General features: G+C 38.7%; 1 protein-coding gene across 8 annotated transcripts in view; it reads right to left on the bottom strand.

Moving 5' to 3' along the window:
- The window catches only part of Ak9 (adenylate kinase 9), a 137,219-nt gene that overhangs the window by 23,738 nt on the left and 95,342 nt on the right, over positions 1–18,139 (bottom strand). For all 8 annotated transcript variants that reach the window (XM_021242008.2, XM_021242006.2, XM_021242005.2 and 5 more), the window contains 4 exons: positions 17,839–18,052; positions 14,781–14,982; positions 12,966–13,112; positions 12,640–12,860 (listed from right to left, as the gene is read on the bottom strand). In XM_021242008.2, coding sequence (XP_021097667.1) covers positions 12,640–12,860; positions 12,966–13,112; positions 14,781–14,982; positions 17,839–18,052 — 784 coding nt within the window. The remainder of the gene's footprint in view (positions 1–12,639; positions 12,861–12,965; positions 13,113–14,780; positions 14,983–17,838; positions 18,053–18,139) is intronic.

Genomic DNA, 18,139 nt, shown 5'->3' with positions numbered 1-18,139 from the left:
GCCCAGTGGAGCCTGTAGGAGAGATAATAATCCTGGCCAAGACCTTGACTATAGTCTTATGAGAGACTGTGTTACTTAGCTTTCTATTGCTGTGATGAAAAACTTGAAAGAAATCAACTTAATGAAGAAAAGTCTTATTTTGGTCCACAGCTTCAGAGGTTTCAGTCCATGGTCACTTAGCTTGTTTGCTTTGGCCTGTGATGAGGTGTTATATCACAACAGGAGCAATGCTACTCATTTCATGGTGGCCAGGAAGTGAAAAAGAGATGCATGGGCAGAGGTATTGATACCACCTTTAAGTACACACCCCCAGTGCCTACTTCCTGCAGCTAGGCCTCAACTCCTAACATTTTCACCACCTCCCTAAAGCACCCTCAGCTGGGAATCAAGCCATTAACATGTGAGCTTTGGGGGACATTTGGTCTCAACCACAACAGAGGCCCTTACTATAGCCTTGTGATGGATTAAAATTGGTAATTCTGTATCTAGATTCCTGGCCTGCAGAAATGGTGTGCATGTCTATGTGTTGTTGCAAGCTGCTAAGTTTTGAATAACTGTTACACAGCAATAGATAATGACTATATTATTTTATCTCTTATTTATGACACCAATGAAAAAGCAGATGCCCCAATACTCTTTCTTATAAAGAATAATATATTGCTATAATACAATAGTGGCACAATATTACTTCAAAGAACTATAACATATAACACTACCATGTGTGTAGTAAAACAGCATGTAGTAATATTACAGAATAAGATATAATATTTTGTAAATATGCAGTGTCCCCCAAAGACTCATCCATGGAGGGATCGACACCCAACATAGCAGCGTTCAGAGGAGAGGCCTACAGAGGCACCTATATCATGAGGATGGCCATCTCATCATTGGTCAGTCACCTGCTGAGTCCAGAGCTCAGTGGGCTCCAGCTGGAGGAAGGAAGTCACCAGGAGTGGCTCTGGAGGGTATATCCTGTCCCCAGCCCCTTTCCTTCTCTCTGGCTCATTCTTGCACTCTCTGCTGCCTGAGGCCCATGAGGCCACCAGCTTTCCTTGGCCCTCTGCTTCTTCCGTGACACTTCTGCCTTCCGTGACAGTGCTGGGAAGCAGCTGACTATAGACCGACACCACTCTGCCTTTAGGCTGGGTACATCAGGTATTTTGTGCCAGTGATGAACAACTAACTAATACAATATATAATGTTACAGTCTTGTACTCTGTAATACTGTAGTGTTATAAAATTGTGTATTCCCAGTTGCTCTCTATCTCAGATGTCCTGAACTTCATAAATCCTGAGAGGTTTAGTAACAGGGTAATTTGGAATTTCATGAGCTAGTCTCAAAAGACATATTGGAAGTCATATGCTACTTATCTGAAAGTCAAACTTAACTTGGCTTCTTTTTCTGGGGGGTAATGGGATTTGAACTCAGAGACTACCTCTGATTTCTTATTTTTTTATTCTGAGACAGGGTCTCACTAAGTTGCCCATGCTGCCTTCAAACTTGCAATCCTCCTGCCTCAGCTTTCTGAGTAGCTGGGATTACAGGCCTATACAGCCACATCTGTCCTGTCCTGTATTTTTATTTCCTAATTCTGGCCAACTCTACTCCAGAAAGTACTTCCTGACAAAGCTTCTGCATACAAATTTTCATTTCCAGTCTGATTCCAGAAAATTCACTCTAAGACAGGAAGGGTTAAATAGAGTACAAGAAAAGTGAAAGGTACAATTCTTCCTTCCAAAGTCTGCCATGCGGAGTTTCCTGGTACAATGCTATCCAGAGCTTATTGAGAGCAGGCTTCAAAGATCTCAATTCTCCCTTGGCTTGTACATTTATGTTCATACCTTATAATTACTCAAGTAAATGCAAATTCCTGGTCTGTAGACAAATAGGAAACAAGCATACTGGTTATGCCCAAATGATGAAGCAAATGAAGACACAATCATGCAGTTATTATCAAAATCCTCACTCTATTTTTATTTCTAAAACATTCTCTTAGTCATGTTGCTCCCACATACCTCTTATCCCTTCTCCATAGTTTCTAAAGTTAAACAAAATCATTACACAGATGTCTGTAAGACCCCTACACAGATAACATCTTTTGAATCATTATTCTTTTTAGAAATGTCATATGTAGATAATACTCCTTCTATTTTGTGTATTTTTGGAAAAAAGCCAAGAAACTAATAAAATATATAATGAAAAGTTTCCATGGATTCCAAATACAGACTAAAAGATATTTAAAGATCAAGTTTATTATTTTTAACTGAACCTTTCCACCATACCACAAGGAATGTAAATAGAAAAACTAATTTTAATTGTGGATTCCTAAATAAAATAATTCCAAGTATCACTCCACAGACTACTGCCCCCATAAAACTATCCCAAGCATTCTAGGAAATAGCTCTTACATGGAATTTCAAACAATATAAATAATGAGAGGTTATGCATTATTTTTATTCCTTAGATTCACATAGGCATTCAAGAATTGGTAGCTTGAATGTCATGACACCATCATAAAAATCGGCCCAAGGACCAGTGGGATACAGAACCCAGAAATAAATCCATTACATCTACAGCCAACTGACTTTCAAAAAAGGCACAAAAAACGCTCATTGGAGAAAGGACAGTCTCTTCAATACATGGTTCTGGGGAAACTGTATATCCATGTGCAGAAGAATGAAGCCTGATCTCTATGTTAGGCCAGCATGTATCACTACAACAAAATGTTGAGTGCTGGGTAACTTTATTTTAAAAGAAGCTCACATCAGCTCATGATTCTGAGGTGCAAAGTCTAGGGGCCACCATCTGGTAATGATCTTCTTGCTGACAGAGTTCCAAGGTCACAGAGCTCATCATGTGGTAAGACAGGCAGTGTGCATGTATCTGTCTGTCTCTTCTCCTCTCTCCCTTCTCCTCTCTCCACCCATCCTGAAGGCTCTACCCTAGTGGCTTTAACTAATCCTAATCATTTCCCAAAGGTCCCACCTCTGAATGCTATAATCGGATAAAATCTCCACATCATAATACCTCACACTAGGGTTAAAGGCACTGGGGGACTTCCATACCATTTCTCAAACCATATAAAATCACCACCTACAAATCAAAGTGGATCAAAGACCTAAATATAAGACCTGAAACTATGAAACTTCTAGAAGAAACATAGGGGATGCACTTCAGGATATGAGTACAGTATTTTAGATCAGACCACAAAAGCACATGCAATAAAAGGAAAAATTGACAAACAGGTTTACACAAAACTAAGATGCTTACACAGCAAAGGAAACAATAAACAAAATGATGAGACAATTTATAGATTGGCAGAACTTATTTGCAAACTATTCCTCTGACAAGAGATTAACAAAAGAAAAAAAATAAGGAACTCAATAGAAAAAAAATCCATGCCAAATGATCCAATTAAAAAAATCTGCAAATGGAGAGAAGGTGAGCTGGTCCCAGCACCCGGAAGGAAGCTCCCCTGCTGCCATCCCATGCTCCTAGGGCAGAGAAGCTGAGCTGGTCCCAGCACCTGGAAGGAAGCTCCCCCACCACCATCCCAAGCTCCTAGGGCAGAGAAGGTGAGCTGCGTGGGTGCCAGAGGCACCCCACACACACACCATGGAAATGAGAAGACACTTAAACAAGCCTCAAAAACAGACTTCCAGATCACCTACATCAACCCCAAAGGGAAACAAGATGGAACAATCTGAGACTCAACCACCTGGACTCTCTGAACTGGCAACAAAAGAGGATCTGGGAAAAATGATATCAGAAATAATTACTCAGATAACAGCAAAGATTGTGCTCATGGTGCAAGACATGATTAATAAATCTAGAGAAGAGACAGATAAAAAAATAGAGAATCTGAGGAACATGATGGAATCCCAACATAGGAAACAAATGGAATCCATAAAACAGATGCAAACAGCTTTCCAGGAGATTAAAAACTCCATCAAAAGTCTGTACAGCAGAATGAGCCAATGTAAGGATAGAATTTCAGATATAGAAGATAAGATTGCAATTAGTGACCAGGAAAAGAAAAGTTGCTTCAAAATTGTAAGGGAACACGAGAAATCAATCCAGCAGCTGCTGGATGATGCAAAGAAGAATAATGTAAGACTGACTGGAATCAATGAAGAAAGAGGAGAGAGTGCAGATGACATAAAAAAACTCTTCACAGAAGTGATGGCAGAAAACTTCCCAAGGAGGGAAAAAGAACTTGACATACAGATAAGTGAGGCATATAGGACTCCAGCTAGCCTTGATCAAAAAAAAATCTACAAACAGGCATATAATAGTTAAGATTCCAGAAATCCAACAGAAGAACAAAATTCTACAAGCAATTAGAGAAAAGAAACAAATCACATACAAAGGAAAGCCCATCAGAATCACAGCAGACTTCTCAATGCAAACCCTCAAGGCAAGAAGAGTTTGGAGTGATGTATTTCAAGCCCTAAAGGAAAACAGCCTCCAACCCAGATTGATGTACCCTGCAAAACTATCTTTCAAAATTGATGGAGAAATAAGATACTTTCATGATAAAGAGCACCTCAGGAACTTCATAAATACCAAATCAGCACTCCAAAAAATTTTAGACAATACCCTAGGAAAAGACAATGAGGATCAGAACCCCAGAAAACCCAGCAGAATGAATCCATTGGGTGTGACAAATTAAACACAAAGGGGGAGAATCCAACAAAAAGAAAAAGTCATGACAAGGCTTTTAAAACTTTTAACTTCATCTCCCTAAGTAGTGTATAATTCAATCTTGTTATTGTACTGATCAGTATTTTCTGATTCTAGAGTTGCACACCTTTCCTTGTGCTGTACTGGCTATTTATCATCTTCTTATGTCTACTTTTTAATTGGGTTGTCTATTAATGGGCTGAAAGAGTTCTTTATATATTCTGGTCATAGGTTATATGCATTGTAAATATGGTCTGTTTAAGAACTACTTTTTAATTTTAATGATGTCATTTAAAGTTCTAAATTTTGATGGAATCTCATTTATCAATTTTTTTCTTTTATACGTCATGTTTTTTGTATCTGAGGTAGTTCTTGCCTACCCTAAATTCATAAACATTTTCCCTTATAATTTCTTCTTAAAGTTTTATACTTTTAGGCTTTCATATTTAGGTTCATAGATCCCTTCAAGTTATTTTCATGTATAGAAATAAAGGCTTGAGGTTAATTTTTTATATACAGATACCAGGTGGTCTAGTGCCACTTGCTGAAAACACTATCTCTTCCTCGGCTCTTGAATTGAGTTTATATTCTATAAAATGCTAATGTTAAATAATCTTTCAAAACTCAAAAAATAATCTGCAAATGACATGAAAAATAAATTTTTCTCTACAGAAAGTTTACATATGAGAAAATGCTCAACAACACTAGCCATTAGGGAAATGTAAATCAAAACCACAGTGAAATCTCCTCTCATATCAGAATGCCTATAACAAAGAAACAAAAAATGCTGGTGAGGATGCAGACAGAGACAACTGTTATAAAACAAGAAAAGAGTATAATAGTGATTACTACAGGCTACAAAGGGGAGGGGAGGGAAGGTAGAGGGAGGTCAGATAATGGCCACCAAAATACAATTAGGAGGAGTGAATTCCAGTGTTCTATAGCACAGTGGTGTGATATAGTTTACAACTTAAATAATTTATGAAGAACTAGAAGAGAGGAATTCAAAGGCACAAAATACAAAGAAATGGTGAGGTGGAAATGCTGATTACCCTGATTTGATCATTGTGCACTGTGCACATGTAAGATTGCTTTGCTTTGTTTTTTCATTAATTTTATTGGTACATTTTAGGTATACAATATGCTGACATTCATTATTGGGAATCTGTACCTTTACAAAATATATCTTGGTTCTTATTTTTTCCCCATTCCCCTGCCCTCCCTTCATCCCCCCCACTCCTCCCTATTTACAAAGACATTGTTTCCATTTTCTCCTTTTCTCATATTTTTTCCTTTCCCTTCTTTCCTTTCCCCTACTCCTCCCCCTTCCTGTTCCCCTTTAGACCTTTTCTTCCTGTTTCACATTATCTATTATACATTTTAATTCTTATTTACACTTTCAGTTTCTCACATGAGAGAAACTATTCAGTATTTACACATGCCTATCCTATTTATTTCACTTAAGAGTATCAACTCAATGTGCACTCATTTAGCTATAAAGTCTCCAATTTCTTATTCTTCATGACTGAGTAGTACTCCATTTTATTAAAAAACCACATCTTCTTTATCCAGTCTCCAGTTGATGGGCAATTGGGCTGTTTCCAAGTTTTAGCTATTACAAACTGTGCTGCTATGAACATGGGTGCACATGTATCACTGTGGTATGATTCTTTTAAATCTTTGGGGAAGATACCCAGCAGGGGAATAGCTGGGTCAAATGGGACTTCTAATCCGAGTTTTTTTGAGGTATCTCTGGGCTGATTACCACAGTGGTGCAATACTAGTCTACAGTCCCACCAACACTGGAGAAAGGATCCTTTTTCCCCACAGCCCCACCAGCATTTGTTATTGGTTGATTTCTTGATAGCAGCCATTCTTTCTGGAGTGAGGTGGAATCTCAGTGTTGCTTTCATTTGCATCTCTTGAATGACCAGTGATGTTGAACATTTTTTCATATGTTTATTTGCTATTTCTACTTCTTTGTCTGAGAAATCTCTGTTCATTTCAGATGCCCATTTTTGGATTGGGTCTTTAAATTTGGGAGGTCTGATTTTTTTTAAAGTTCTTTATATATTCTAATAGTAGACCTTTGTCTGAGGAACACCTAGTAAAAATTTTTTCTCACATTGTGGGTTGTCTCTTCACACTGCTGGTGATTTCTCTTGCTGTGCAGAAGCATTTTAATAAGAAGAGATTCCACTTGTTGATTCTTTGTGCTAGTTCATGGGCAACTGAGGTTTTGTTCATGAAATATTTTTCTATGCCCATGTCTTCAAGAGTCCTACCTAACCTCTCCCCAGCTGGTTTAGTGTTTCTGTTTTTCTTTTTCTTTCTTTTTTTAATTTCTTTTTCTTTCATTCTTTCTTTCTTCCTTCCTTTCCTTCCTTTCCCTCTTTCTTTCCTTCCTTCCTTCCTTTTTTTCTTTCTTTCTTTCATACCGGAGATCAAACTCAGGACCTTGCTCTTGCAAGGCAGGAGGCAACACCACTGAGCTAAATCCCTGGCCCTGTTTCTGTTTTAATATTTAGATCTTTAATCCATTTCAATTTTACTTAAGTGCATGGTGAGAGACATAGGTCTAGTTTTAATCTTTGGCAAGTTGAAACCCAATTTTTCCAGCACCATTTATTAAAGAGGCTATCTTTCCTCCTTTGAGGGTGTTTGGCTCCTTTGTTGAAGATGAGGTGGCTGATATGTCTGGAGTTGTTTCTGCATCTTCTAATCTGTTCCACTGACCCTCAGGCCTGTTTCTTTTCCAGTACTATGCTTTTTTTTTTATCACAGTAGCTTTGTACTATAGTTTCAACTTGGGGATTGTGATACCCCCTACTTTATCTTCATTGCCTAGAATTGCTTTTGGTATTCTAGGTCTCTTCTTGTTCCAAATGAATTTTTGGATTGTTTTCTCAAGGTCTGTGAACTATGCTGTTGGAATTTCAGTTGGGATTGCATTGAATCTATATAGCAGTTTTTGAAGTATCGGCATTTTTGGGGGGGGTTGGGGTACCAGGGATCAAACTCAGGACCTTGTGCTTGCCAGCCAGGCAGGGTGCTACTGAACTAAATTCCCGGCCCTGGCCATTTTCACTATATTGGTTCTTCCTACCCAGGAGCAAGGGATGTCTTTCCATTTTCTGATATCATCTTTGATCTCTTTTTTCAGAGTACTATACTTTTCAGAGTAGAGGTCTTTGATTTATTTCATTAGGTTGATTCCTAGGTATTTCATCTTTTTTTTGGATGCTATTGTGAAAAGAGTTGTTTCTGCAGTTCCTCTCTCAGTGAGTCTGTTGTTTGTGTACAAGAAGGCTATTGATTTTTGTGTGTTGATCTTGTATCCAGCTACTCTGCTAAATTTGGTCATTAAATTTACCAAAAGTCTGGAAGACTTGGTGGAGTTCTTGGGGTCTTCTATATAGAATATCATGTAGTCTGCAAATAATGTCAATTTAAATTCTTTGTTTCCTATCTTTATCCCTTTTATTTCTTCCTCTTGTCAAATTGCTGTGGCTCATGTTTCCAAGACTGTATTGAAAAGGAGTGGTGATAGTGGACATCCTTGTCTAGTTCCTGATTTTAGTGTGAAGGATTTCAGTTTTTGACCATTTAGTATGATACTGGCTGTTGGTTTTTCATAGATGGCTTTTATCAGATTGAGGTAGAGACTGTCTATTCCAATTTTCTGTAGAGTTTTTTTTTTATCATGAATGGGTGTTGGATTTTGTTGAATGCTTTTTCTGCATCTATTGAGATGATCATATGTTTTTGTCTTTGGCTTTATTAATATAGTGTATTACATTTATTGATTTGTGTATGTTGAAGCATCCCTGCATCCCTGGGATGAATCCCACTTGGTCAGGGTGTCTGATCTTTTTGCTGATCTTCTGCATTCTGTTTCCCAGTACCTTATTGAGGATTTTTGCATCTATGTTCATCAGTGAGATTGGCCTACATTTCCGGTTTTGGTTGGGTCTTTCTCTGCTTTGGGGATCAAGGTGATCCTTGCTTCCCAGAATGAATTTGGGAGTATTGTTCCCCTTTCAATTTCATTGAAGAGTTTAAACAGTAGTGGCAATAGTTCTTCTCTAAATGTCTTGTAGAATTCATCAGTGAAGCCATCGGGACCTGAGATTTTCTTCATTGATAAGTTTTTAATTATGTTTTCAATTTCATCTATTGATATTGGGTTGAATTTTTAGGTCTTCTTCATTCAACTTTGGTAATTCATATGTATCTAGAAATCTGTCCTTTCTGCTGTGTTTCCCATCTTATTAGTGTATAGGTTCTCAAGGTAAGTATTGATGATCTTCTGGATTTCTGCTGGGTCTGTTGTAATTTCACCCTTTTCATTCCTAATTGCCATGGATTTGGGTCTTTTCTTTCCTTTTTCTGATAAGGTTGGCTAAGGGTTTGTCAATTTTGTTGATTATTTCAAAGAACCAACTCCAGGCTTCATTGATTTTTTGTATCATTCTTAGTCTCCATTGCATTGACTTCTGCTCTGATCTTTATAATTTCCTCCCTCGTATGAGATTTGGATTTGTCCTGCTCTTCTTTTTCTACAAGCTTGAGGTTCAGTATCAGGTTGTTTATTTGAAGTCGCTCTGTTTTCCTAATATGAGTATTCACTGCTATGAATTTCCCTTGTAAGACTGTTTTCATTGGCTCCCATAGATTCTGATATGTTTTATTGGCATTGTCATTTATTTGAAGGAACTGTCTGATTTCTTCTTTAATTTCCTCTGTGACCCATTGGTGTTTAGAAGTGTGCTGTTGAATTTCCATGAGTTTATGAAATTCTTGTGGTTTCTTTTCATATTGGTCTCCAATTTCATCATACTATGGTCTGATAATATACACAAGATAACTTCAATTCCTTGGCATTTACTTAAACATGTTCTATGTGCAGGTTTGTGGTCTATTTTGGAGAAAGACCCATGTGCAGCTGAAAAGAATTTGTATTCTTATTTTGTGGAGTGGAACACTCTGAAAACATCTGTTAAGTGCATTTGTTCAAGAGTTTGGTTGAGTTCTAGTATTTTGTTGTTTATTTTTGGTGTAGTTGATCTATTTGTGACAGTGGGGTATTGAGGTCCCCCAGTACTATTGTATTAGTGCTTATTTGATTTTCCATGTCTGTTAGTATTTGTTTTATATAGTTGGGTGAACTAGTATTTGGTGCATATATATTTATGATTGTCATCTCTTCCTCTGAAATTTTTCCCTTTACAAAGATGTAGTGGCCTTCTTTGTCTCTCTTAATTAGTGTTCATTTGAAATCCATTTGATCTGCAAATAGGACAACAAATAGGATAGTTACTGCTGCTTTTTCGAGGGGGGTCCTGTTGCATGGAGTATTGTTTTCCACCCTTTAACTTTCAGTCTATGAGTTTCTTTTTGAATTAAGTGTGTTTGTTGTCTGCAGCATATTGTTGGATCTTGCTTTTGACCCATTATGCCAGTCTATTTCTTTTGATTGGTGAATTGAGCCAATTAACATTGACGGTTATAACTGGTATGTATTGCCTTATCCTTGACTTATCCTGTTATGACCTTTTCTTATTGTTGGATTCTCCCCCTTTGCATTTAATTTCTTGTCTTGTCTGTTGGATTCATTCTTCTGAGCTTCCTGGGGTTATGATCCTCATTGTCTTTCCCTAGGATACTGTTTAAAATTGTTTGGAGCACTGGTTTGGTATTCATCAAGGTCCTCAGGTGCTCTTTGTCATAAGAGTAACTTATTTCTCCATCAATTTTGAAAGACATTTTTGCAGGGTACATCAGTCTGGGTTGGAAGCTGTTTTCTTTTAGGGCTTGAAACACTTCACTCTTCTTGACTTGAGGATTTATGTTGAGAAGTCTGCTGTGATTCTGATGGGCTTTCCTTTGTATGTGATTTATTTCTTTTCTCTAACTGCTTGTAGGATTTTGTTCCTCTGTTAGGTTTCTGGAATCTTAACTATTATATGCCTTGGTACAGTTTTTTATTCATGGCTAGTTGGAGTCCTATATGCCTCATTTATCTGTATGTCAAATTCTTTTCCCCTGCTTGGGAAGTTTTCTGCCATTACTTCTGTGAACAGGTTTTTTATGTCATTTCTACTCTCTCCTGTTTTTTCATTGACTCTGATCAGTCTTGTTACTTTTCTTTGCATCATCTAGCAGTGCTGCATTGATTTTTCATGGTCCCTTACTATTTTTAAGAAATTTTCTTTTCCTGGTCACTATCTGCAATCCTGTCTTCTATATCTGATATTCTGTCCTCACATTGGCTCATTCTGCTGTGTAGACTTTCGATGGAGTTTTTAATCTCCTGGAAATCTATTTGCATCTGTTTTATGGATTCCATTTGTTTCCAATGTTGGGATTCCATAATGTTCCTTAGCTCCTTTATTTTTTTTTAATCTGTGTCTGCTCTAGAGTTATTAATCATGTCTTGGACTATGGACACAATCTCTGCTGTTATCTGAAAAATTATTTCTGATATCATTTTTCCAGATCCTCTTTTGTTGCCAGTTCAGGGAGTCCCAGTGGTTGAGTATCAGATTGTTCCATCTCATTCCCCCTTGGGATTGCCTTAGGTGATCTGGAAGTCTGGTTTTGAGACTTGTTTATGTGTCTTCCCATTTCAACAGCTGCAGCCTGCTGTGCCTTTGTTGAGGTGACTTTCTGCTTCACCCAGGGGGCTTCAATTCTCAGGAAGCCTCAGAGAAGCCTTTTCTCTGCTCCTCACCACTGCGCCAATTCCTGGGTTCAGAAGGTGGCCTTCTGGATCCCTACACCGCCCTGCTGTCCAGGCAGGGTTCTGGCTGGGGTCTGTGCACACTTGGGATGGTATCTGGGCATGCCTTTGGCTGGGGCCTGACCCCCTGCAATAGCTGTTGTCTGGAAGGGCCTTTGGCTGGGGACTGTGCCCCTGAGTCACTGGTGTCTGAGCAGGCTTCTGGCTGGGGTATACATGCATTTACCGATGATATCTGGGAAGGCCTCTAGCTGTTGCCTGCATACCTGCTTAGCTCTTTTTCAGGTTGGCTTTTGGCTGGGGCCTGTGGGCCCAAGCTGCTGGTGTCTGGGCAGGGCCCTGGCTGGGACCTGCACACCTGTGCCACTCTGATCCACACAGGCTTCTCTCTCTGCTTTTTTTTTTTGAGAAAGGATCTCATTATGTAGTCCAGGCTGGCCTTGAACTTGCTATGTAGTCCAGGTTGACCTAGACCTGAAGATCCACCATCTCTTCCTTATATACCTGTATTGAATTATCACAGTGTACTCCATAAATAGGTATGATTATTACATAAATTAAAAAGAAAAAAATAAATGTTACGAATGTAAATATTATGTACCGCAAATATGTACCATTAAAAATAAAAAATGATTCCTTGAGTGGCAGCAGTCATTTATTAGAACAAATCTACAAATAACTCAGTTTCTTGGGCTACTTTACCCAAATGTGTTAGACCTGGTAATTGATAAAGAACAGCAATTTCATACTTCTGTTTCATACTTCTGGAGGCTGGGAAGTCTAAGGTAAAGGTGTTAGCAAATTTGCTATCTGGTGAGGGCCTGTTTCCTGGTGAGGGACTGTTTCTCATAGATGGAGATTTGTTGCTGCAACCTGGCACAGCAGAAAGGGAAAATAGCTCCCCCAAGTCTCTTTTATGAATGCACTAATCCCACTCATGAGGGAAGAGGCCTCAGCTAATCACTTCCTAAAGCCCTGACTTCTCCATACTATTGCATTGTGGAGTAGCTTTCAACATGTGAATGAGGGAGCCAAGCATTTAGACCAAAGCACCATAGCAATTGGATAGTACTCTATATCTAAAATACAAATTAAAAAGATTATGAAGACAAATGTTCAAACATAATGAATTATAGTAATACTGTAATACAGTAATGACTTGGGGATGTTTAAGCTTTGAATTCACATTTTACTTTTCCAAGCATTTTCTTACCTTCTGTTATTCTTTCCATATATTTCTGCACATATTTATTCACCATTTGAATGGTCTTAATGACTTCATTCCACACCCACCACTTGCTGTGAAATCCATCAATCACATACCAGTTCTGATGCTGTTCTTGATAATATTGCCTAATTGTGCCAATATTTTTATGGTACACTGCATTCTTGATAGCTATAATCTGGGCACTATTGTGTAAAGGATAAGGCAAACTAATAGGGAGACATAGAAGAATGGAAAAAGCTGTAAAAAACATACTTTCTTCCCTTGGACATCAAAAGTTCATTTTTTATCATTGTTTTCATCATGTATATTACCTGAGTTCATTTCTTTTTTCCAAGAGCAATCTTCTGAAAATCTCCTCAGAAGGTACTTCCAACTCAAAGACAATCATAGGAATGATTGACCTTGTTTCCAAGAGATCCATTTGGTGTGTAGTTACAGGGTATCCATCGATAATGACACTAATAAAGAGAAAAATGAAAATAAAACTTCACATTTCTTTCCTTTCATAATTCCTTTCTGTCTTCTAAGCTTTTCCTTATGTAACTCAAATTATTTTCTTTGTATTTCCCCTTCTTCATTTCTATGTCTTAGACCTCAGCCAGCCCAAGAGCCTTGAGGTGAGCAGTACACATATGGACATAGTTCAGAAGGAAGAGGTAGGAGAGGCTGACAACATCACAGAACTAAGTTTTAGCAGAATTTGGGAGAAAACTCATCAATCCCTTGAGCACATGTTCCATTGGTACTGTTAAACTAAGCATGAACAGTAGGAAGCACAAAGACAGACCTAGGCTTGAAACCTGGTTTAAACTCCTGAACATCAATTTCTAATAAAATAAAGAAAATTATATTTAACCCTTAGTGTTGTTTTAAGAACTGGAGAACAGGCACTGTATATAAGGTCTGGCACATGTCAGCTACTCAGTCAGTAATCACAGGTATTCTGTGAGGAGAGATTCTGTTGTAGCTATTCTGGGAGGAGGCTGGGATGCAGAAGGGGAGAGGGAAAGCCAGTGAGAGGAACCTGATGATACCTGGGTAGAAAGCATTCCTTCTGGACTCATCATGCATGCCTCTGAGCAAAAAGGGTAAAGAGAATTTAAATCAGTCCAACAGTCTGAGATAATGAGACTGTTACTATCAAACTGAGAGGCATTGATAAAAAAAAAAGCCTGCTCAGAAATTCTGGGAGTTGTCTCAGAAGTCAGGCAACTCAGGAGCTGCTGGCTGACAGCCATCAGCAGCAGGGTCTCAGCCACAGGACGTGCTCCCCAGCCAAGTCTCATGGCAGAGAGGACTGCAAATGAACAGAGCTAGACCACTGCCTTGGAGAATGAATGAGGCTGCCATGCCTTTTGTTTTGTTCTTAGTAGCTAGTAAACTGCAGACAACACAAGCTTGTGTGGCATTAAAGGAGGGCCACTGCTACCTTGTGGGGAGCTGGGCCAGAATGACCACATCCCTGAGACCAGCACTGTCTGATAGGCAAGAGGGCTGCTCTGCAAAAATTTCATGGGGCAGTGAGAAGCACTATGCAGTGTAGAAATCACGTTGCCTCCTTTGCGGACTGAGAAAGCCTACAGCGGTGGTGGTGAACCTTTTAGAGACTGAGTGCCCAAACTGCAACCCAAAACCCACTTATTTATTGCAAAGTGCCAACACTGCAACTCAGTTTTTAAAAAATAGCTATTATGTGATCCTCAGCTGCTGGAGTTACTTGACTCACGTGGCAACATGCGTGCCACAGGTTCACCACCGATAACCTGGAGGTTCTCATACAACTCACGTTTCTGCAGGGAGTGGTGTGGCACAACGTGGCCTGCTTGCTAATGTGGCAGGTGAGTATTCAAGTCAAATTTTACCTTGACAGGAAATTAAAATATGTATCCATACACATACAGCTCACACATTCTCTAGCTATGTTTACTCACAATCCTCTGTGCCATGAGACTTCACAAGATAGCATAGGGAACACGTTCTGTGTCTCAGGCCAAACCTGCTCAGCATTTGAGAAGTAGCTTGTGCCTTTTATAAGAACTTAAACCCTGTTTAAAATAAGTACAGTATCTTAGATTGCTACTGAACCATTTCTTGAAAGATGTATCTCCCTCACTTCACTTGCTTACCCTGCAGTACTGCATGCACTGTCCATCAGAGAAAGGTCCAAGGCTTGAACAGTTAGCTCATCCGGCACTGTCATTCCCTTATGAAGATGCCAGTTTAACATAAGTGCCAGCTCTGTTTCTGGGTGGTGGCTCAGTACACTTCTCAAAGCTTCTCCTACTGACAAATGTTTTAAGCCATATTCACTTGCAAGTTTTTTGGCAACTACAAAACATAAAACATTAAACTTGTTTAATTTCACATATTCATCAATAAACTTTACTTTCAGGTTCTGGTTAATGACATCAAGAGCAAGCTAATTTCCATATTCTTCAAAGAAATTTGCAAATAAAATTGCCACATTTTACTGAATTAATGATTGTCAAAGATCAGCTATTATTACTACTTCAGGTTTGGGGATGGTGGATCAGTTAATGAGCTAATTTTGTGTGTGTGTGTGTGTGTGTGTGTGTGTGTGTGTGTGTGTATGTATGTTTTATAGCCAAGCCAATGTCTAAGTACCTTTCCTGAGGCATAAGGTGGTAACATTTTTCAGAGGACTGCAGTAATACCATGTGTACTCTCAAATATGTGTGCCACATATTGACACTATGTGAAAAATAACAAATAACCTGTTTCACTGGTTACCACTCCTGTTTGTCTGCTTATGGATTCCACACTGCAATAAGTGTACCCTATACAGATAATCATTTAGGAAATATTTTTTAAAAATTATAATGGTATGACTAATATTGTAACAGTGATTGATAGCTCACAGGGTAATTTTTCTTCTGTGACATTTTTTCCCATTAATTCCTTTGTTCTAGATATCAATGTTCTAGAGTTGTGGGGAAATATCATTATTTCTTAACATGAAAATGACTCATATTAAGAGGTCTAAATTGTCAGACTTTTCATCTGAAGAGCTGGGACACAAAGCTACCCTTTATTATTTGTGGTGACAAATTAAACTTTGACTTTGTCTTCCCCTTCAATCTCTATACAGCCATTGAAGTGTATTAGTTATCTCTGAAATATATCCTGTACCATTTCATTCTATCTGTAACAAATTACTGTTCATGTTGTGCTCACATCGTCTTGAAACAGTACAACCAATTTTGGGACCAACTGTCTTAACAAGAACAAAAAGTACAGTTTAAGTTACAAAAAATGCAACATCACAGGAGTAAAATTTATCAAAGTCCTTTTATGACAATGATTAAGATTACTGATTCGTGCTTTGTTATGGTTGTGTCTAGATGTCCCCCAAAGCCTCATGCAGTCATAGATGGGGCTTTTTCAGAGGTGGCTGGATCTAGAGTGTGTGATGTTGGGATTCATTTATGGTGCAATGACAGGATCAAGGGCACTAGGATTAAGGGTGTGTTACCTACCCTAAATAGCTTGGGTAAGATATAAGGGATAGAAAGAGCTGTGGTTGTCCCTTGCTTGCACTGCTACCTTCTGTCTGCCATGGACTGTTTCTACGCTGTGATGCCCCGCTCCGAGCCAACCTGCCTTGGAGCCAGCCAATTATGGACTGAAACCTCTACAAACTGTGAGCTAAATAAACCTTTCCTCCCTTAACTTGTGGGTGTTGGGTAATTTGTCTCAGCAATGAGAAAAGTAACTAAGACACACTTTATTTTTTTAATTTTTAATTTTTTTATGTTTTGATACACTTTAAAATTATTGTTCTGGTACTGAAGATTGAATCCAGGACCTTGTGCATGCTAGTCAAGTGCTCTACCACTGAGCAACACTCCATTTTGAAAAAATTTATTTTTAAGACAGGATCTCACTAAGTTGCCCACAATGGCCCCAAACTTGCAATCCCTCCTGCATAAGCCTCTTGAGCCACTGGGATTACAGGTGTCTGCCACCACACCCGGCTGATTTATACTTTTTCAACTATGGTCATGCACCATTTAACAATGGGATGTTCTTAGAACCCCATCGCTGTACTGCTGTCAGTTTGCAAACATCATAGAGTGCACTTACACAGACTAGGATGGCCATGACACAACTAGGTAATATGATCCTCTAATACACCACTGTGTATGTGGTCTGTCATTGACAGAAGTGTCACTCAGTGTATGACTATATTAATGTAGGAGTGTACACTTATACAATATTTTAATACATTTTAAACTAATATAATATTTTAAGATATTGTTCATAGTAAATTTTATAGTATCTTTTTAGGATATTTTACTATAATTATAAATGATAATAGTTTAGGGCTGCCCACTCAGGACCCCTCCTGCCTCTCAGGAGCTTTCCTATCAATAAATATCTTCCCACCTTAAAAAATAAACAAATAAATAAATAAATGATAATAGTTTGTAATTTCTTTTCCTGTATTATATGTTAGGTTTTGCTATCAGAATAGTAAATTTAAAATGGATCATATATCCTTTATTCTTTATTATATGTGATGTATTTTTTAATAAAAAATAAGAATAAATTGAAAAGCTTAGTATCTTTTCTCTTGCTTATGAAAAAGCTTTTAAAAATACATAAATCTGTCCTTGACTTTTAATTCTCTGACTGAAGGTCTGATGCACTTTTTCTGTAAGCCCATTTGATTCTGGGCTGTTCAGAGTCAGGCCATACTTCTGACTGTGGCCTGGGTCTGGAGGGTCCCTGGGCCCCATGTGACAGGCCTGGCCCTGGCCCGTGGTGGTCCTGTACAAGCCACATTAAGAGGCAGCCTCAGGGGACACACTCCAAGACAGTGCGTCTGAGGGGGGGTTGTCTCTTCTCCTCTCCTCCGCCCCCGTCCCTCTCTCTCTCCCCAGCCATGAGGGGAGCGGCTTTGCTCTGCTGTGCACTGCTCATAACAATGTGCTGCCTCCCCAACCACAGACTGACACCCCCAAACTGTGAGCTCAAATACAGGTGTTTGTTACAGCAATGAGAAGGTGACTGATATACTTGATATATTTCTCTTTGGCGGTTATTGGTCTACTTAGGTTTTCTGTCTCTTTCTGAGTCAATTTTGATAGCTGGTTTGTGGAGGAGGTCCTCCTGGACTTCAGGGGATCCTTGGGTGCTGGAGGAAAACAGAAACATGCTCACCTGTAGTTTTCCCAGACCTTGGAGGCCCCACAATTATAATCCTAACAGGCATAGTAGGCTTAGCTTTGGGTTGGCGGATATATTTTATGGGGTTCTTCATGAATTTTTCCTTAGTTTCCTTACTAGATAAAAAATAAATATACTGACGATGGATTACAGGATAAAGTGGATTCTCTGCATTTCCAACTGGCTGAAATGTTTCTCCTTCACTTAGCTGCAACACAATTGAATTTATAAGTTATTTTAATTTATACATAGACATTTCTTCCAAATACATTGAAAATCTGTAAAATAATAAAGC

Source organism: Heterocephalus glaber, unplaced genomic scaffold (assembly GCF_053883595.1).
Source record: "Heterocephalus glaber isolate CG9 unplaced genomic scaffold, H.glaber_assembly_v1.0 deba00000738, whole genome shotgun sequence".
Classification (NCBI taxonomy): domain Eukaryota; kingdom Metazoa; phylum Chordata; class Mammalia; order Rodentia; family Bathyergidae; genus Heterocephalus; species Heterocephalus glaber.
The sequence above is the reverse complement of the archived record's forward strand: the minus strand, read 5'-3'. Positions and strand labels throughout refer to the sequence as shown.